Source organism: Ctenocephalides felis, unplaced genomic scaffold, assembly GCF_003426905.1.
Source record: "Ctenocephalides felis isolate EL2017-DRISC unplaced genomic scaffold, ASM342690v1 CF-g0.4_SCAFFOLD_01492, whole genome shotgun sequence".
NCBI classification, from domain to species: domain Eukaryota; kingdom Metazoa; phylum Arthropoda; class Insecta; order Siphonaptera; family Pulicidae; genus Ctenocephalides; species Ctenocephalides felis.
Window position 1 is genome coordinate 42,827,280 of NW_020537646.1, and position 22,827 is coordinate 42,850,106.

Below are 22,827 nucleotides of genomic sequence, written 5' to 3' on the forward strand. Positions count from 1 at the left end.
CTCTGATTTCTAACAATTATTTTAAAACGATCATCAATATAAAATTAATATTAAACATTATTACTAGAAATGAATGTTTTACGAATGACTAAATGTGATGAAATGATTTGATTTGAGAAATATCCATCAAAATAAATTACAAGATATAATTATGATCATGATTAAGCAGACTTCATTAGATTCTATGATTTTTGTGTTGCTTAAATATTAATTTTATAAGAATCTAATACTTTATCATTGATATATAAATTTGCATATTAAAATAAATATAAAACATATATCTCTTTACATTAATTGGAATGTAGTGTTGAGTAAATTTTAAAACATCATATTTATTAATGTTGTTTAAGGGGTTTTTATTGATATGATTTATTTAGTGATGAATCAATTTCTCAATATTCCAGATACTATTTTACTCATTGAATATCTTAGTTAACATATTCTATCAATATCTTGGTCAATAACTCATAATAGTTAAATAAAAAACTGAAATATCACTGAAACTTATAAATGAGTCTAAGAAAGTAGCCATAATAGATAAATTCATAAGTCTGCAAAAAAAAAACAATTTTATTAACTCTAACGATTTGTTAAAGTTAATTTTCATACTTATGCAAATACATGTTCTTATACTATTATCATTGTGAAATTCAGTGCAATAATTTTAGTGCAGTAAACGGAGAGGAAAAAAGGGTATAACCTCTGAATTTTTTTACTATGCTCCGAATTGAATGAAATTTTGGAATTAGGTTCATCTTACCCTCAAGTTCAAAAGTGAAAACAATTCGGGTTGCGCCATCACCCCCCGGGGGGATGACACCCCTTCTCAATTGCGTAATTATTTCCACCAGAATTAAAGTAATTCACATTCCATCTAGAATTCACTTCATTATAGATATCTTGATAGATTCTAGCAGATTCACTACTTTAGTACAAACTATTTTCAGAAAACCCACGATTTTATAAAATTTTTTTTTTTCAATTTGCGCGGCCGCGCAGTCTTTAAACATTCATAACTCTGTCAATTTTTGTGTGAAAGAAAAATAATAAAAAACAATAATAAGCCAGAAAGATCCCTTTGATTTTTATCTATATGCTTTTATACGTATCTTTTATTCTTTTTGAGATATAATGAAAATAATTTCGATTTTAAAAAAAAATGGAGAAAAAAGTTTTTATAAAATCGTGGGTTTTCTGAAAATAGTTTGTACTAAAGTAGTGAGTCTGCTAGAATCTATCAAGATATCTATAATGAAGTGAATTCTAGATGAAATGTGAATTACTTTAATTCTGGTGGAAATAGCGCTCATTAAACCATATGATTTAAAAGAAAAAATCTTCGTATATGCTTCTTATTTGCATGATAGCTCACTCATTTTACACGTAAAAAACTTGTAACAGCACTCATTTTAAAGCTTATGTTGAGCACTATAAAACCCAATTTCACCGAAATGCATAAAATGTAAAACCTCGACACTAGATGGCTTTAAATACAACAATTAAATCTTGAACGAAATAAAAAACGACTTTGCTCTATCAAATCTTGCTTAATATTTTTCCTAGAACACTTTATGTAATACCGATTTATTAAGATTTTTATTGACATTATTTTGTTCATTACATGATTTTTGTTAAAATGTATATTTTAGGAGATATTTGCAAAAAAACGAAGAAAAACGTCAAAAATATATGAATCTTTAGTGGCGAGTAACTTGAAAAGTATTAGTTTTTTTGAAAAACTATAGAAGACATTTTATTCTTATAATTAGTTCTTCTATCGATTTCCGACGTTATTTTGAAAAAATATAATTACGCCATTGAGAAGGGGTGTCATCCCCCCGGGGGGTGATGGCGCAACCCGAAATGTTTTCACTTTTGAACTTGAGGGTAAGATGAACCTAATTCCGAAATTTCATTCAATTCGGAGCACAGTAAAAAAATTCAGACCTAAAACGCTCCGTTTACTGCACTATTTTAGTCATTATTAAAAAACAAGTACATTACACTCTTGAAAAAAAAATGCGGTCATGAGTTTTATATAAGATACTAATTATTGTGCTTATAGATCTAGTAAAATTCTTATTAGGAAAAGAATATCTATTGCATGCCGTCCTCAAAGGAAAAATAGAGAGTCTGAAATGACGAAGACGAATAAACTTCTGATTGTGGACAACTTCCGCTGGAAGAAAAAATACTGATAATGAGCACTGAAAGCCAAGGCACAAGACACGGTACGGAAAAAATCAAATGTGGTGCTCATGTATGGACCTGCCTTCGGACAGAGCACCAATAATAATAGTAATAGTACAATCATTTATGTGGAACATATGACAAAGTAACAATATTGATAATCATAAATTAGCTTCGCTATGTACTATTTATATAGTATAGAGAATAAGATTAATTACGTTCGATTGAATCAATTAAAATTTTTTTTTCACAGACTTATGGCATTGGGGCATGTATAATCTAATCCTATCTATGACCTTGTATTGTGCTGCCAGTTTGTAATAAATCAGTTGTAGATATATCGAGCCCTTGGAGATTGTATATCCCAAGTACAGCTGCAGTTCCTGCAGAGCCAATATAGTTAACAATTGGTGTGGTTGCATAGGCTGTCGAACACACCATTCCATTTGAGATCAATTGACTGTGCGCTGGTTGAGTGTTTATCAGCTGAATTGACTAAAATATATAAAATTAATATAATTCGGATGTGAATTTGTACCACTTAAAATATGTATAAAAAGAACTGAAGATATAAACGTGAGTATCAATTAACGATTAAATTTCAATTAACTTAATAATATATCATAATAAAAACTAAAATTTTCTAACTGAAAAACGATTAAGCTCACGGACTCGTGTGGCACGGTCGTGACTTCGAATTGTCATCGTGGCATTGTACAGCAGCGATGTCAATTTTCACTCGAAGATATAGATCAAAAATATGTTCCAATTGAAAATAGCCCATTGTTATGCACTACTACTATAATTTAACTAGTTGTAAGTAGCATTTGGCGCTAAAAGATAATAAGCTTCCCGATACGTGTAAATAATAGCCTAAGTATATAATAGATAAAATGTTTAACTGTTTATTTCGAAAATAATGATTTAGTTTCTTTAAAAATAATTGAAATCTTTGAAACACTTATTTATATGTAATAGCAAAAATTGAATTAAGTTGTTTAACATATTTTATTTCATCTTTTTCATATTTCAAAAAAAATATTTTATTTGAGTGAAGATGTAAACACCATAGAACGTACAGATGCTTCGCATATATTCTGATAAGAATCGCTCAAACTCACGAAATTATAAACTTTGATGAATTTTTATAATGCCGCCAGTTTGTATTATAAAAATTCAAATTTAAGCGCGCTTCTCGTAGACTACGAAATCTATCTCTGTACGGAACTTCATCAGGCTATATTTAACAAAAACTAATGGATGCGATTCCCAACCAAATCTTTCGAACAGTTTTTGAATTTTTAAAATCGATTCAAAGCTGTGGTCTAAAACGTCTACGTAAGATTTTTTGCAACATTTAATTACAAAGAAACGGCTCGGCCCATCGTTGCCGATGAAACTAATTAATGTGAGTCCTCATCGAGATATGTACATCGAATGGCTTTTAAATTTTTGAAATCGGTCCAGCCGTTTTTGAGAAAACGTCGACGAAAGGTCAAAAATAAGCTCACATTCACACATACACAATACTTTTCCCAAATTTGATCTCATTGGATTCAGAATGACTTGAAACGTCGAAAAATCTTAAAATTAACAAATCGGTTTTTTCGCGAAAACAAACTACTACTTTGGGAAGTCAATTAATAATTCAATGATGTGTTAGAAATTACTGAAATTATAGATCTAGTTCTAGAAATAGATCAATTTTATCTTCGCAGTCAGTCACAAATTTACTCATTACAAACACATTTTGCTAATTCAGCATTTTAATACTTGAACAAAACTTCTCTAAAAAAATTTCCATTACGCTTAACTAAGCATTTTTAAGTCAGATTAAAATTAATAAAATGTTAAACAATTCAATGAAACTGAAAGCAGCTTGCAAAATGTAGTCTTCTGTCAAAGATTAGTTCAGTCTTAAGTTTAACATAATTTTTCTGTTATAAAATATTGAATTACCTGTGCATTTAAACTTTGTTGCAGTACAACATGTTGTTGATTTCTGACTGCTTCTGCTATTGAAGCAACATGTATTTGTGGCTGCGCTGTTATGCTATAGGTTGTCTGATTATCTTGATTAATGTATTGAGTTGTGTTTGAATTAGTTATCACACTGTGTAAGAAAGTACATTATTATTTCATTATAATAAAAGTTAATACATCAAAAATAAGTTAATTTTCTTACTCCTGAGATTCTTCCATTATCGTGGGTATAATAAATTCCGAATTATCATGTTGCGGTACAACTATAGTTCCTTGCATATTATTGTGAATAGTAGGAACTATATGCATCATATTAGATCGGTCAGGCATTCCAGTTGGTGGTATTGTTTGCGGTTTTCTCACAGTTACACTGGTGTTTATACCTGAAATGAATTAATAATTTTAATCACTACTAAACTTGTGGTAAATAGCAAAGTTATCTAATAAAAATCGCGAGACTTCTTAGTTCTAGAAAAATATTACATAACCGAAATAGTAAAGCATAAAGCAAATAATAAAGCACAATATAGGTAAAAAAATTTACCCAAACAAAAATAGTTGAAAAATAAATCACAATATGAGTAAAATTTTTTACCCATATTGTGATTTTTTTCCAACTATTTTTGTTTTCCTTCAATAGTATCATGTGATTTATTATATTAGTTGCAATTATTTCAACATGTGTTTTTTCTCTATAATTATATATTGTATATTGTTTTATATCTAGATTTACAACTGCTATTAATATTACCATGTCTTCTTTTCATATGCTTGTTATAATTTGGCCAATTTGTAAAATGATGTTGGCACTCAAGACATGAGTAAGGACGTTCACCAGTATGCTGCCTGCGATGAGTCTGAAATATTAATATAAATATAAATATATATATATATATATATATATATATAAATATATATAATTTATACAATGAAATAACAAAATGTATTATTGCTATTATATTAAATATATAATATATTACATATTATATAATTATTATAAACGATATTTATTTTTATCTTTTATTTTTACAAAATAGTGCGCAAGAATGGTGCAGAATTTTGTTTTATAGACCAGATACATATTATAAGGATGGTAACAATCTGAAATATTAAATGGGTATTTTAAATATTTTATTAAGTCGCGCTTCAGATCAAGCAGTCTGAGTCGTTATCCAAAAAATCAGCTCTGAAGCTCGAGTGCAGTGATTTGGCACCAGAACAGAAATGGAATAATTTTTGATAACACTGTTATACTTTGTATGCCGCTTTAGTCTCTATCATGAATGCAACCGATTTTTCCAAAAATAAAAGAGCTCTGAGAATTTATAAAAAATTTTAACCATTCAAATTAATTAATCCAATCCTTTGAAATAAATGTATATCACACATACACACTTACAGATGCACACATGCATATTTTTTCCTTAATGATACAAAGGATTGAAACACATACTTACACAAAAATTAGAATGAACTAGTTGAAAGTGGCATATAGCCTTAAGGCAGGAACTTCCCGAAATGTGTAAGATTTGACTAATCAACCAAAATTCAAATTTAGATATTTAGATAAAATTTTCAACTGTTTATTTCAAAAATAAAGTTATCGCTTTTAATTACATCTAATCATTGCAATTTCGAATAAAATTTTCTCAAACACATTTAAATTAACTATAGTTTTAATTACAGTTTTAATTAATTATATTGCACCGGCACGTGCTCGTACGCTTTTATTTTATTATTTTAAATTTTAATGAATTGACAATGTTTGATTCATTATTTTTTAAATTTTAATTTTATTCTGCCATCTGTATATATAACTACTTTTAGCAGAGAATGCTGACGAGTTGTTTACAATTTGTGATTTACAAATTAGTAGATACCCCCGTTTATGTTTATTTATCTAGATACCCCCAGAGGAGTATCTACTAGAGCTGATATAATAAAAAAACTAAAACCAAAAGGGGAAAAAACAATAAAATGTAGTAAAATGAAAGTATTATAGTTAATTAAATTATATTAGGTCTCCGGGTATTTTTATTTTTTTGATACTGGTCAGCTGGCCTTCCTGGTATAAATGACATGACAGGTTAGGACGTCAATTCTGTTCTTATGATTAATGGCAACCATTGATATATGTTCTTGAATTGTAGGTAATTGTAGGTTTGACTCATTGCATCACAAAAGCAACTTTTGACACAAATTTTGACTATAATATTTTTTCAAACTTTGATGAATTTTTAACATTAATCATTTTAGTACGTTTGATAAGACCATGATATCTATTGCCAAAAAAAGTTTTATAAAAATCGGCAATTTTTGTTTTTTCAACAGTTAATTACAGAAAAACGGCTCGGTCGATTTTTACCTAAAATTAATCAGTATCATTCCCAACCAATATTTTTCGAACAGTTTTTGACTTTTTAAAATCTATTCAGAATTAAGAGCTAAAACGTGGAGGAAAAATTTTTCTGCCATTTACAAAGGAACGACTTGGCTGATCGTCGCGCAAAATGGATAAATGCTGGTTCTCATCGAGATACATCGAATGGCTTTTAAATTTTCGAAATCGGCCAAGCCGTTTTTGAGATAACGTTGATTTACGGCAAAAAATCTGTTCACATACACACACACACAAACTTTTTCCAAATTTGATCTCATTCGATTCAGAATGGCTTGAAACGTCGAGAAAACATAAAATTAGCGAATCGGATTTTTTTATGAAAACAAACTTCTCTTTTGGGAAGTTAAAAATAATTTAAAAATCAACTACATAATAAAGCAATATTTTACCGTCAGTACGCCTTTGAATCTGAAGCATTTCCCACAAAATTCGCAAGAAAACGGCATAGCTCCAGTGTGAATTCTATGATGTTCTCTAAGAGTGCCCCTCTCTCTAAATTGTCTTCCACACACATCACATTGATGAGGTTTAAGACCAGAATGTACGGTTTCATGTTTCTTGAGCCTCATGGCAGTTTTAAATCTACAAATTTAAATATAAAACTTTTAGTCATTATTATTACTATTATTAGTTTCTAATCTTTTTTTCAATCCTGGTCTAGATTTTTTTTAAAATACTTTTTTTATATTTTCAAATTCTCTGCTCAAGAATTTGTGTGCAAGATTTTCAAAAAATAAAATTATTTTCGGAGATATGGCTGATTGATCAGCAGCTGCTATTTTATGAAAAAAAATTAACTTGTCCGTAAATCATACCATAGTAATATTATTCTAGATCAATGAATTTTTCAATATAAACTCCTAGCTGTTAAATTACTTAAAATATGTACGAACGTTGAGAAAACTATCAACATTTAATTTTTCTATTTAAAAAATTTCCATAGTCCCATACCAGAATACCACCTTCAATATTTAAAAAAAAAGTTTGATAAATTATTAACAATTTAACAATTTGATAAATCATTAATAATTTAATGTGAATGTAAATAACCAAAAATATATACTTACGCTTTTCCACATATATCACAGCTATATGGTCTATAATTCATATGGGTTAACATATGGTTATCTAAATTCCCTTTCTGAATAAAACTTTTACCACATTGGTCACATGTGTAATCCCTAATGCCTGAAATAATTACGTTGTAGTTCTATATTTATCATTTTATCATTTAGTAATTATTTAAAACTTAATGGGGAATATCTTATTGTTTAGTACCTAAATATTATAAATTTCACATTGTTTTAAAATATTATTTTGTATATATAATTATACAACTTGTTCAAACATTCAGTAAACATTTATATTCATAAATTGAGTGTTGTGACAGAATGCAAAAAATCAATGGGTTAAAAAAAGAAATAAGCAATTATGTAATTAGATTTATTTGAAGACTAAATCAAATAAGATTCATATAAATGCAATACATAGAACTTTTCCTCAAAATGTACATTGAATGTGAAGGAGGACATTTAATTAATCCAAATCTTGTATTAATGTCATTAATTGTATTTAATTTTAATTTGAATTATTTACTTGACATTTATCAAATTTTATACCCATTTAGTAGCTTTTTTTAGAATAATGCAAATAAATCTTACCTGAATGTATTCTTTTATGAGCCATAAGGTTAGGCTTAGTACCAAATCTCTTGGGGCATAGATCACAATGATATTTATTTTTTAGTTCATCAGGCAAATGAGCACGAGAATGAACTTGCAAAGCTGATTGTGCTCTAAAACCTTTTCCACATTTTCTACAAATATAAGGCCTTTTTTCACAGTGTTGGGACCTATGCAAACCTAAAGTTTTGCGATTCGCAAAGTATTTACTGCACATGTCACAACTAGAAACAGATAAAAATTAAAAGTTTGCATAATTATTCATGATCATATCTTGAATATATTTTGAAATGAAGCATTTTATAACTTTTATGTAATTTCGTTTTATAGATATTAATAACATAACTTATAATTGTTATATTTGACAAAAATGTTAATGTCTATATAACCATTTAAACACCCAATGTACTTAAAAGGGATTGATATAAATTACGATTGAAAAAGGTACCTAAACTCACCAAAATCTCAGATGAATTCTATGTGCCCGCACATGACTGATAAATGTGTGATATTTATTATATGGCTTTGTACAATCTGCACACATATACTTTGGAGAACTGCGATGTATTTCTGAGTAATGTGATCTAAAATGTAATATCAACTATGACATGAATAAGAAGCAGCAATAAAAATTTAATATAAAAGATTTTTAAAACTGCATGCACTCTCTTTCTAGTTAAATATCTATCCTCAGTATGATTCTTCACAATCATACTAATCTTATATTTGAGTTAAGTATGTTATTATAAATTAAAATATAAATACAACATAATTACTTTTGTAATAATTGCAATTGAGAACAGATCGAGAACTGTGAAATACTACACATTAGATATGATTATATTGACTGCTAATTGCAGTACATGTTTTATTGATTGCTGTACAAACATATGCATAAATAACATAAAAAATAAGAAGTATTGTTTTTGTTCTGTATTGGTTTATTCTGTATGTAACTGTTCAATTAATAAAATATAATTTCCACCAGTGAAAATTGGCAATTGTGCAGACATTTGGCCAACATTCTTCATTAGTATTATTGAAATAATAATAAATCTTAGTTATTTTGTAAATATTTTTAATTTGTATTAACTCATATTAGCAAAAGAGTTTTTATCTAATTTTATGGCTAATTTTAATGCCAATAGTGAATTAATAGTGGATAAGGTTTACGTTTTATTATTCTATACCAAACTTTTTAAACAAAATTTTGTAATTTGCAGTAAAAGGCAGTTCACTTAATTTTTTCAATGTTATATCACATACTTCAAAATTAATTATTTAGTATTATGTTAGATTTTTTTATTCTTTCGTATTGAGTATATTTTGTTTCATTTATTGAATTTTGTGTAGTATGTTTTTTATTTCATTGTGTATTATTTTCTTTTCACTAGCATCAAGCATACAAGTTTTAAAAACAAAACATATAAATAAATGTTGACCATTGACCATTTACCTTAATTCCATAACCGTCTCACACTTCTTACTACAAACAGTACATAGCCAAGGATATGTGTCCCAACTATCTCTTGGCTTCGTCCCATTAAGTGAACCATCATCATTTTTCTCTGAGTCAGAAACACCTTCTAATTCTTCATCAGAACATATGTCAGTTTCACATTCACTATCGTCTTCACATTCTGATTGTGCTTTTATATAATTCTTCATAGATTCCTATAATTTGATATTGAAAAATTCATTACATAATATAAAAATTGATAATATTTTATACAACATTTGAGTATTCAAAATTTAACTCATTAACTTAAACATGACATTTTTTCAAAATCTCATTGTGCATAGTTTAAAATAATAAAAAACAATATGAATGTTTCTCAGGAATCTTTTGAACTCAAAATTCTCATTAATTAATATTATAAATCATAAAAAAAAAGTACCTGGCATTCATTCGAAATTACATTTACTCTTGATCGATGTTTTTTAACTTTAGGTTGTGAACTTTCAACTTCCTCTTGAAATGCAGTGATACAGTTATCAAATTTTATGTTCTCATTGTCTTTTTGCTTAAATGCATCTTTTATTATAACTAATTGTCCATCTTTTATATCAAGTTCATCTATAATTAAAATAAATGATGAATTAAATAGTTACTTTGATGTTGAAAAATTTATCGTAGGAAATTAATTTGACCTATTCCCTCAAGTTTTAATTCGATCAAGTCTGCTTCCTCCATTGTTGATTTAGAAGTTTATGTACACAATTCATTAAAAATTATAAATACATAGCACAAGAAGAAACAATACAATAACCAACAAACTAGTGTAGTATGTGTCTGATAATTTTAATATTATTGCTTCACAACAATTAGAACAGTGGTAAATTTATTATTTATTCTAAAGAAATTATTAAGACATCAAAATATGTTGTTTTATATAAAATCAAAATATATTTTATTCATTCATATAATTATTTAATTCTTGCAAATGTTTTGATCTTGCAACATTCATCTCAATTATATATTTGTATAGCAATTAAATATAAATTAAATAATTTAAAACATTATTTTTGTTGCGACAGATTCGTAATAGTGTATTTACAGCCGCACGCAAAATTTATACACAAACAGGAGAAAACGTCAAACTGAAAAAGCTAATATTTGATGCGGACTGTATCAAAATGGCGGACTAGCAAAGATAATTTTTAATTAATAATCAATATGAATTGAAGAAAAAAAATATAAACCAAAATTAGAAGCTAAATTAATTTATCAGTAATATAAGAATAAACAAAAAAAAATTTAACAATGTGGTTTTGGATATTATTAAGATAATTTTTGTAGTCACTTTGATATTAGTAGCGGATCTCTTTACATACATCTAATTTAATCTAAAACATCTTTTTTATGTAAATATTTAAATCATTATAAATAATAATGATAACAACTATTTAATTATTTATCGCAAATATCCCAAAGAACAAAATCCTTTACCCAGTGGATATTTAAAATAAATATATAAATATTTGTGTGGGGCTTATTTAGAGTGAAAATAAAAACTGCCTTTTTATACTTTCATATACTCTATAAATTTTCAAGTATCATTTATTGAAATACCTGAACAATATTAGAATATGATATAATAATGCTATATATGATATAATATGCTATCAATATGATATCAATATTGGAATATGATTTCATATGTCATGTCTTTCACCTATGTCTTTTACAGTTCTTCAAGTGGACACCAGAGCGCCTGTTTTAAAAGAATCATGATCATAGATAAATAAGCATAATCATGATCATTTATTATGGTTAAATCATATTAATTAAGTAAGAATAATATTAATATGGTTGGTGCATTTGGTGATTTGGTCCTTATACTCTTTTTTTATCTATGATTTGGTGCTTCATTTTTTTTTCTTTTTTTGAATGTTGGTGTATTATAGTCCAACATCTTTGCAGATTTTAGATTCGTGTTCTATGATTGGATTTAATGGCCTTGCCCATAAGTTCCTTATCTATGGCCTTGCATATATGTATAGAACTGTCAATGTCAAACTTATCGTCTGTCACATTTAAAATCTTGTGAAATAGAGTACTTCTTAGAATGAATTTTATTTTTAATTTATTTAATATGTGATTCATTTTTAGTGCCATAACTATTATTGCTTTATCAAACTGGTGTATTTTTTTCGAAGTGTTTAATCCTTAATTGTCAAAAATGTCGATTATAACTAAATCAGTTTGCAGATATTTAGAAAATGCTTTATACTTTAAAACGTTAGTTTTAATACATATATTAATTTCCGATGTAGTTATTAATAAGCATATGTTAAAAACTATTACCTATTACTAGTATCTGGATTTCTGGATTAGTATCATTTTTTTTTTTTTGACCTACAAAATAACTCCGATGTTTAAATACACATTGCGCATTAAATAGTGGGAACTTTTAAACACTCTTGTATTATATATGAAAATTTAAATTTAATATAATAACATCTTTATATAGTAGCAAAATATAACTGATTATTTTTCAATTAGGCCAAAATATTCTGCGTGCAGATTTCTTTCATTGAATTCTACCAGAGAAACTAAAGAAACTAATGATACTATGCAAGATGGTAGTTGTTATTTATACATAATTATCTATAGCTTTGAAATTGAGATTAACTAAAATAATTTTAGTGAAAAACCGTTTGATGAGAATTATGGGAGTGGAACCAGGTTTTAAACCATTATTACAATCTAGAGAACACTTAGCAAAATTTACACCCAAATCTCAATCAGAACTTCCTAGTCGCTCAATGCAAGATAGTTTTACTTCTGCAGTAATTCCTCTGAGCTCAGATACTACGTTGCAAGATAAATATGTAACATTTTTAGGCCATGTTAGATTAGGGAGGCTCATGGAAGATATGGACTTATTTGCTGGTATTCTTTAAATACATCTATAAAATAAATCTATATTTTTAAATAGATTTAAGATGAATTAAGGTGACCATATTTTTTTTTTTACAGTAGAAAAACAGTTTTTTATATAATTTTGTTTTTTAATCAGAGTTGCAGATTTAGTAAGAATTTTATTATTTGATTATTATTTTGACTTTTCTACTTATGATATATTATATGTTATATTTCCGATCTGTATATTTTTGTTGCTTTTGAGTCTTGTGAGCACTTAATCGTTTTCATAATTCTTGCTTATTTACCTATTAATTTTCGAAAAAACTGGGATAATCTGGGACAAGTATTGCTTTTATCCCGGCCGAACGAGACTTCTGGTTACCTTAGATGAATAGATTATAAAATGTCAATAACACATTTATGACTTGAATTTTTCTGCTCTTATATCTCAGAAATAAATAATTGATGTTTAAATAGCTGTTTCTAAACTCCAAGTTGAACAAAAATAGCATTAACCATAATTGCTAGAGTTTTTGTGCACATTTTAATTTATTTACTTACTATTTAGCCCTTTACATTTGCTGTTTTTGTATAAATTTTAGTGTGGGTTGTCAATAAGCATTTAGTTATACCAAATCTGCAGGAAGGTATACCATTGCCATATACTTTAGTAACTGTATTGGTCGATGAAATAGATTTCACAGATTATATACCGAAGGTATAATATTTGTTACTAGAGTATATATATTTGTAATCTATATATTATATAATTTTAGCATGATGCTGATATTAGGTTGTCAGGCCATGTGAGTTGGGTAGGAAAATCATCAGTAGAAGTAGTTGTGTGGTTAGAACAGCAATCCCATGGTTCATGGCAAAAAATTACTCGTGCATTATTTTTAATGGCTGCTAGAAATCCTTCAAATACTGGAGCAGCGGTTGTGAATCCTTTGCAACCCAGTACAGATGAAGAGAGACAAATCTTTGAAGGAGGCCTAAGTAATTTGAGTGTTTATTCTATAAGTTCATGAATCAATTTATTTCAATTTCAAAATATTATTTAAGATCGCAAGATGAGGAGGCAAAAAATTTCTCAAGAATCATTATTTAAGGTCATACCAAATGAATCAGAGCAGCGTACTATTCATGATTTGTTCATACAGACAATAGAAACAAATGATCAATCCTTTACTTCACGTAGCTTACCTCCTTCATCTATGTGGATGGAAAATGCAAAGTTATCAAATTTAGTTTTTTCCCATCCAGAAGATCGAAATCTTCATAATAAAGTATTTGGTGGGTTTTTGATGAGACATGCTCTGGAACTTTCATGGGCAGCAGGTTATCTTCATAGGTAAGTATTTCACAAATAGTAACAGATAAGTAAAAAAAAAACATAAAATTTAATTACAGTAAACATCGGCCAAAGTTAGAGCACATCAGTGATATCAGTTTCCATAAGCCTGTGGATGTATCTTCTTTACTGAGAATGCATGCATATATAGTATACACAGAGCTTAAGTATATGCAAATAGTGGTTTATACTGATGTATATGATCCAAATACTGGCTCCAGCAACACAACAAATGTATTTCATTATACATATTCCATTCCTGATAAGATGCAACAGGTTATTCCAAAAACTTATCATGAAGCCATGATGTACCTTGATGGTCGAAGAAGATTTCAACATGTAAAAAATCTTAACACATTAGGGGTATAAATGCCATAGTTTTCAACTTTCTTGCCAAATGGAATACTTAACATTGTCAATATTGTACTTATTTATAATTGTCCTTGTTATGACTAATATTTATGAATCATATATATATATGATATATATATGATTCATAATCTTCTGCTATTATATATATATATATATATATATATATATATATATATATATATATATATATATATAATAGCAGAAGTTGTATTTTTAATAATAAAAATAACTACTGGATAAATGCAACATAATTTATTTTATATATTGCAAAATATTGTTCAACAAAATATGGTAATATAATCATTTTTATTCTGTAACTATTTTAAATATATTCATTATCATAATGCAATACCCATTAAAACAGCAATTATAGTGTAATAATATAAGTTAGTGAATCATAATAAAGTAATAACAAAAAAAAATCAAAGTCAATTATCCTTGTCTGCCAAATACTAGTCACCATTATAATCAGGCTTGTAAAATTTTAAATAATATACCCTTCATTAAAATTACATTTGTTTATGATGTCACAATTTAGCGGATTATAATAAATAATCTTCTCTTTACAATTGGCAGCCTTATTAACATTTATTGTGAAAACTCAATTAGCTAATAAAAGATGATTAATAATATATGATATATTACAAATTTTTAACAATGCGTTATTATCACAATTACTAAGAATAAATTTCATCTAAAGCTTTCATGTTGTAAACATTTCAAAACATTTCTTAAAAATAATTTTATTTGTATACATATGTTAAGATCCTAAGCCAAATAATTTTCAAATAAATTTTTTCTTAGTATTTATGAAAAATAAGCACACTTTGGAGGCCAATATCTAAATAAATTTTTCACATTGTTCCAACTATGTAATGTTCTTCTCATACTGAGGCGTCATATTTTCTTCTGAAGTATACTCTTCAAATGATTCATTAATTTGCAAAGATATTTTTGAATGGTTATGTTAATTTTCAATTCACATTCACTAATCACATTTTAGTTACCGGTAACAATTATATGACGCACTTGAGTTGTACAACTTGTCTAAAATAATGCTTTAACAAATGTTTATATTTTCATTATAAAAATTCACTAATTTTTTTTATTTAAATTCAACTATTTTTTGAGTTTATGATATTTTTAATGTCCATTCAATTGCACACTTTAAGAGTCCACAGTTGTGCATTTATGAAAAGTTGAAAAATTAATATTAGGAAAACTGAAATTGATACAAACTGGCACATCTTATCCATAAAACTTTTCAAAAATTTATACAACAGTCATATAAATCCGAGTAGGAATATTGTTCTTTTCATAAATTTCTTGAAGATCTATATGTCCGCATTTTTACTTTAATTTGCTGAAAAAAAACAATTTTTTCAGAAATGTCTAAATTTAGCACGCAGTTGAACGGGTATTCTTTTAAAACAAGTTAAAACTTAATTTGTATAAACATATCACTGTGAAGAACTGCTCATTAATCACTATTATAATCCATGTCGTCTCCACAGTTAACTTTTCAAATAAAAGGACAATTTTATAACACTAATTGTTTGTTCTTTTACATCTACAGACTCGGTAGCAGTTCATTTACTGATTTCTTCCACGTCCACGACCTCTGTTTCCATGTTCTCCCCTATCCTACATTTAATAAAAATATACAGAATTAGTTTTATCAATTTAATCATTATTACTGTTATTATTAATAATAAAATTATTTTGCAAATTATCAGTTATTAATTTATTTAGTTCTTTTTGATTTTCTTCTACCTTTTTTTCTTTGTTTTGATTTTTAACACTGTCAACTTATATATTTTAATGTAATCTGATTATTGAAACTAGAAGTAAATAATAATAAAAAAAAATAATCATAAAAACAGAAATCCATAATATATATGAAATTTTCAAATATTCATTATAGAGAAAGGTGTAAATTGAAAAATTGTTTAAATAAAACATTGTTAAAATTATACCCAAAAAATAGGATAAAACATATATATACATATATATATATATATATATATATATATATATATATATATATATATATATATATATATATATATATATATGCTGAAGGTATTTAAATTTGATGTTGAAAAGTATGATTAATTTCGTATACATATATATCATTAAAACAATGTGATTTTATTCAATAATTTCTATACTATTCTAATTTGAAGGATGAACAAATGTGATTACAAAATGAAACTTTAAGATAATTATTTTTTACCTTTGGATGCAATCCATGATGCATTCTGTGACCACCATGACCACCATCATGATCCCTATGACCTCGTGGTCCATCACGATAGTGATCTCGAGAGTCCATTCTTTGATGGTGGTTATCTCTAGAGTCCATTCTCTGATGATGATTATCACGAGAATCCATCCTCTGATGATGATTATCTCTGTCCATTCTTTGATGATTATCATGGTGATATCCACCATGCATATCATGATTACCTCGATCTCGATAATTGCCACTACTATTATTTTGATGATCACGCATTCCTCTATGTTTATCATATCCTCCATGATGTGAAGATTTATGATCATTCCCGTAATCTCCATGGCCCTTATTATCAAAATTTCCACTGTTTTGCATTTCATGCTGCACTGGCACTTTCCTCGAATCTTCCTCTTCTTGGCGTTTTTCATAATGAATAAAGTCATCAAAAATAGATGTAGAATGTCTGTAACTATGCAGAATACGTAATACTTGCTGACCCTTAGGATGTGGCACCTCCTGTGTATCTCTTGAATTTGTCACTGGTTTATTTTCATTGTTCTCCAAGCGAATATGACGCAGCTGGACATTGGGAACATCTTTAACATATATCCATCGCACTTTAAACTGCCCTTTCCACTTATTTTGCGACCACACACTTGAATTGCTAGAATAGTCCACTGCACTGACCATCTGTGCCATTCCACAAAAATGTCCTGATCCATTAACAGAGAAGAACAAGTAAACCATTCCACCGTTAACCTTTTCGCGCTCTCTATAAGCTTGGTCCAATCGTTTATTGCCATGTTCTGTTGAGCACCAAATTTCATATTTGATACTTCTATGAATATCATCTTCAGAATATGACTTTATAACAAAAAATCGAGCATTAGGAGCGGTTAAATCAAACTCTGTAGGATTATAATTGTTTTTCACTCTCAACTCATCTAAAACTGGATGAGGAACCAATGGAAGGGAAATGGGTTGCTGTTGAATTACTTGTTGATTGGCCATAGGCCCACTTTGTACTGGATTTCCTGTCATTGGAAGCATTCCTGCATGAGGAGGCATATTCATATTTTGGTTCATGTGTGAAGAAATAATTACTGGTTGAGAAGGATATCCATGGTTTGCCTGCATAATATGTGGTTGAGTTTGACCCTGCATTGGTTGTGATATATTCCTCGCCATATTCATTGATTGAGGCCTCAGGTGAGGTATTCCCTGTGGTCCTTGCTGATTTTGGGTCAACCCAGTTACTGCTTGCCATGTAGGCCTAACATTGTTCACTGCTGGAGGAGCACTATTCATAGATGCTGTAGATGTTTGCTGTTTTATTGGAACAGGTGCAGGAGCAGGTGTTGTTAATGGTGGTGGTGTAGGAGAGGGAGGGACATTTTGAACAGGTGGAGGTGGTGGTGGTACACTGGGTCCATTTTTATTAGATGTATCCCATGTTCCAATATCCATGTTATGTTTCCCGGGAATCATAGGTGGAGGTGGCATACCAGGTCCTTTCTTTTTCAAACCTGTGCTTTGAGTACTAATTTGAGGCTTTGCTGGTTGGCTAGCAATGGAAGCCCATGTCATCTTTTTAGGGGCAGAATTTGAAACACCATGGTTCAAAACCAAATTGTCTTTATCTTTCAAACCATCTTTATCTTTATTTCCGATAGATGTTGATACCATCTGTCCCATTGAAGGATTTTGAAGCATTTGATTGCCATGAAGGCTGTTGGGCATGTCCAGATTAAGATTCTGCATACCATGCTCCATTGTTTTAAGCCCAAGACTCGAATCAGGCATGCCCAAGCCAGGATTTTGTGCATACATACTCTGATCTGTACGGTAGTAGTCATCATAATGAGGCTTACGCTGCTGATTATGAGAGCCCCATGTAGAATAGTCACCGTTGCCAGGAAAATAATTAAAAGTTGAAGGCTGAGCAAAAGCTGAAAAAATAGTATTCAAAATATGACTGATCAAGTGTCTCCACTACGACGTCATAATAGTAAAAAAATAGTGTACTCCATAACTAACCATCGACTCCACCATAACTATCATGAGTAGCGTAGCCACCTAAAAATGTCATGGGATCGCCGCCCGAAGCCGCAGCGGTACCATTAGACCAAGTGCCGTCACTAACACCGAACGCCTGGTAAGAATAGGCCGTACCCGCAGCGGTAGTCGTGCCGTAATAGCCGGCCGCCTGACCGTAATGATCCGCTCCGCTGGTCGCCGAATAAGCGCCCGCCGCGCCGCTCGTTGTGTGGTTGCCGCTGTTCACGCTCGAAGTATGCGATGCACCGCCGCTTTGATGACGCCATGATTCGAAATCAGTTTCGCTGCTGCCGCCGCCAGATTCTAAATGTTCTGCTAATTTCAAATACGATTGAGTAACATAAGTAATAAAGAATATTTTATTACTTGATCAAATTTGATTCGAGACGCTTAATATAAAAGCAAACAGAATTCTTTTCGATCTATTACATAATTTATGTCATTTATGATATTGCACACTATTTTTTTTTATTTTAATATTAAATGGTCTCTATAATATGCAGGTAAAACATATAATAAACGTAATTGAAGTTTGGTAATTAACAAAATACATAATAAAAAAGTATTGGGAAACGTTGAGCACAATGGGCTAAATTGAAGGAAGTCACGTACAAGATATGTAATATCTCATTAATATTATTAGATCAGATTAGATTTATCATTGCGTATAAAATTAAACATAAAAATCTTTCAAATATTATTATTTATTCAATGAAATCAATTATTTTATGCATTTTCAATAAAAAAAACTTTCAATAAATAACAAGGAAAATGACGTCTTATTTGAATAGGTCAGATAAAAATATAGTTGTTGAATAAATTATTGAATCAAATGTAGTTAACAGCAGTTAATTTATTTTTGCCAAAATATTGGTCTATAGAGTAACTATAAGTTTTTATATCTCACAAATAGTAGATTTTGTAATGCTTTATTAGACGTCATTCATCATGTGTTATACATCATTTTCACAGTAAAAACTACAAACTAATAAACTATTCAATAACAAATAGGAAAAATAAATGCTATATAAATAAATGTTTGTATTAGTTATGTACATTAGTAACTAATGTTAGGTCAAAAAAAAAATAATAATAAAAATGGAATCATTAGATATAACTAAATCTTCATCCTTATTTAATATAAGGACTCTTATTTCTAATCTACTTGTCTAAATCAATCTATTCTGTTTGTATTCCTTGATGAAAATTGTTACTAAAACACTAATTTATAATATCTTGTGAGAATGATTTTAATACATTTTAATAAGATGTTATGAAACTGTAATATATTTGATGTTTTATTAAGACAAACATATTTCATTCAATATTTGCCGTTGGATAAATTGATAGTCCGAAATTTAAGTGCATTTTATTCTCTGAAACTTTTACTTTCTCAATAAGTAGACACAAAAGTAAAGCAGTCATATTACTTTATATATAATAATTCCAACATAAATATTCTGTAACTAATTCTTCAAAAATAAAATCTATTATAATTGTTAAAAGTTTCAATTGATAACAACAGATAACAATAAATCAATGAACTAAAGTCTAAATAGAGAAAGAACAATCACATTATTTTTAAAAACTCACAAAACAATTCAAATAAAACAAAAAAATACTTGAAAGTTAGAAAACATTCAGAGCGAATATTGCACGCAATTGATAATCATATGATTAATATTAGTTCATTGTTGCTTCAATGGGGAAAGAAATTTTTGCACAACTTTTAATTTTCAACATTATACATTTCACTATTTTTATCACGTTAAACAAATAATTATCTGCATAAACAATATATTATAATAGCTACAGAATATTTTTCATAATTATTTAGTATAGTTTATAGTTAATAACTTAAGAATTCATTTTAATAACAGAAATAACAAAAAGTCTAATATTAAGTGTACTTTACCTTGGTTGCCTTGGCCTTTCATCCGCTATAAGTTCATGAAAAGAAGTATTGAAGATTTATTAAATATATTTCCAGTAATTTTTCATTATTTTAACCATATTTTATTATTATTTCACACTTTGTACCTGATCTGACACGCCTGCTGACATTGGCCACAATTTTATTGTCTTTTCAATACAGTATCTTAAGATTACACAAACTTATCTTAGCACACAAATATACTTCAACAGTCAATTTTACACCATAAACAATATATTGATTTTATTATTTACTAAGTTAGAAATTATAGTTATTGATAATAAGTTATCATAAATGGCCGACATTAATGGGAGAGAATAAGAATACGTGGAGAAATTATTTCTTCACATTTGTTTTGTTATTTCTTAGTGTTGCCAGAGAAAGCATTAATTATTTAGATATTTGGGATCAAAATATGAATCTCAGTAGAGTATGATTTGGTATTCGCTTTTCGTTAAATCACTTGTTATTAATTAATTATATTTGTCATGAATTAATTTTAATTTAATGTGCGTAATTCAATGTCGACGATTGCGTGTACAATACATTCTATGATAAACTGTACTTCTGTGACACACTTATTTATCTATGTTGTACTTTATGTTGATGTTTATTTATCTATGGTAAATGCAAACTTTCGTTTTAACGTTTTAACAGTTTTCACGTTTTTAATGCACCCAAGTTTTTTATATTCTTGCATGAATTTTTCTTGTTTTTTTTTCTACTACAATACAAGCAAGCAATGGAGCAAATAAATATTTGATTTAATATTTCAAAAAATCAGTTTAGAGAAATAAAGGCAGTGTATATATTTTTCATTGTTTACATTTGATATTTCATGTAATGCTGCAATATAGCAGATAAATAGATAAACTTACAAAAATATATTTCGTAGAAATGAACCTAATTTATTAACAACTTCAAGCAAAAGTTCAAGCTTTCATAAAAAAAAAGAGTGCGCGTAAGGATCACACGCGATTGAAGTAAAACTTTTAATATTGTATGAGTAGGCAATTAAGATAAAAATAGAAAAAACATCATATTTGAATTTTAAAAATCATTTATTAATAATCACATAACATCAATAACACAGTTTAAAACAACATCGATAGATTAATTGCTATCATATTTCATATATGATATAATAGGTTTGTGATAACTAAAATGAGAGACATAAATTTTGCTTTGTAAACTATGTACATTTCTGGAGAAAACTGCATCAATAGTCGTGCCATATCTTGTGGTTGATTCAAATGGAGAATTATTCATTGTTAAATTAAATTTATTATTTAAAAAATCAATTAATGGTTGAGATTCTTCTGAACGAAAATTGACATTGAAATCTCCAGCAAGAATTAATGGTATATCGTTGTGATTAGTGTTTAAAAGTTTTGCACTCTCATAAAAAAAATGAAGTAACTGCTGATGAAGAAATTTAATAATATTTGATATGTTTTTTATTGGGAGAAATGTAAAGGACGACTATAATTAATGTTTGATTCTGTTTGTGTAATATCACCTACTTGTGTAATTTCATTAGGAATATCCAGTAATATTGTTGGCGCAAGAAACTGCATAGGAGTGGCATTATGAAGAGTATCTGAACATGAATAGACAGCTACACCACCTGCTCTTGAGTCCGATCGTTTGTATTGAGTAACGCAGTATAGTTCTGAATATCAATTCGTTCTTCATTATTAATCCAAGTTTCCGAAAATAACAAACGTACAACGTTGTAGCACTTTATCTTGCAGATCAGCAAATGAGCTCGTAAACTTTGGCAGTTAAAGGAAAACAATTAAATGTCGTTCAACTTATTATCTCACTCAATTTTTCTTCTTGTGTTATTAATCTACAAGTTGAAAGTCTTTGGAATTCAGTTTTTAAGTTCCATTAATCCTGCTGGCCGTTTTCTTCCATAATAAATTTTTTTGTCGTTGTTTTAGAAATGATGAACAATCCATTAATGTTGGTAACTCGTGATAATGCAACATATAGAAGCTGCTGATTATGTGTTTTATTGTATTCATATACAATTTTATCAAAAGTACCACCTTGTGATTTGTGTATTGTGAGTGCACAAGCAGACACTAAAGGAAATGATTTCTTTTGACAAATATGATTTTATTTCTATTCATTGGAATAGATGAAGATTTCCTGAGAATCGGCACACTGTCCTACTGATATTAAGAGTTTTGAATATGATGTGCAGCTTTCTTCTTATTTTGTTACCTATCTTACCAGGAAAT

The 22,827-nt window shown here is 28.4% G+C and overlaps 3 protein-coding genes across 3 annotated transcripts; 1 reads left to right on the plus strand and 2 right to left on the minus strand.

The window, feature by feature from the left end:
* Positions 1-1,961: 1,961 nt before the first annotated feature.
* On the minus strand, positions 1,962-10,567 carry LOC113370471 (zinc finger protein 675-like). The gene is made up of 11 exons (XM_026611142.1): positions 10,408-10,567; positions 10,155-10,333; positions 9,713-9,930; positions 8,715-8,840; positions 8,236-8,480; positions 7,642-7,762; positions 6,964-7,156; positions 4,925-5,030; positions 4,376-4,556; positions 4,150-4,303; positions 1,962-2,685 (listed from the first exon to the last, which is right to left on the minus strand). Exons 1-11 carry the CDS (start codon positions 10,448-10,450, stop codon positions 2,476-2,478), a joined length of 1,776 nt encoding a protein of 591 aa, XP_026466927.1. The 5' UTR covers positions 10,451-10,567; the 3' UTR covers positions 1,962-2,475.
* Positions 10,568-12,411: 1,844 nt separating this feature from the next.
* Positions 12,412-14,372, plus strand: LOC113370492 (acyl-coenzyme A thioesterase 9, mitochondrial-like). The gene is made up of 5 exons (XM_026611162.1): positions 12,412-12,652; positions 13,228-13,343; positions 13,402-13,624; positions 13,691-13,979; positions 14,039-14,372. The coding sequence occupies exons 1-5, from the start codon at positions 12,421-12,423 to the stop codon at positions 14,346-14,348; spliced, it is 1,170 nt and encodes a 389-aa protein (XP_026466947.1). The 5' UTR covers positions 12,412-12,420; the 3' UTR covers positions 14,349-14,372.
* Positions 14,373-15,577: 1,205 nt separating this feature from the next.
* Positions 15,578-20,834, minus strand: LOC113370429 (YTH domain-containing family protein 3-like). Its single transcript, XM_026611094.1, has 5 exons — positions 20,686-20,834; positions 20,561-20,585; positions 18,625-18,960; positions 16,588-18,536; positions 15,578-15,995 (listed from the first exon to the last, which is right to left on the minus strand). Exons 1-5 carry the CDS (start codon positions 20,707-20,709, stop codon positions 15,945-15,947), a joined length of 2,385 nt encoding a protein of 794 aa, XP_026466879.1. The 5' UTR covers positions 20,710-20,834; the 3' UTR covers positions 15,578-15,944.
* Positions 20,835-22,827: the final 1,993 nt, after the last annotated feature.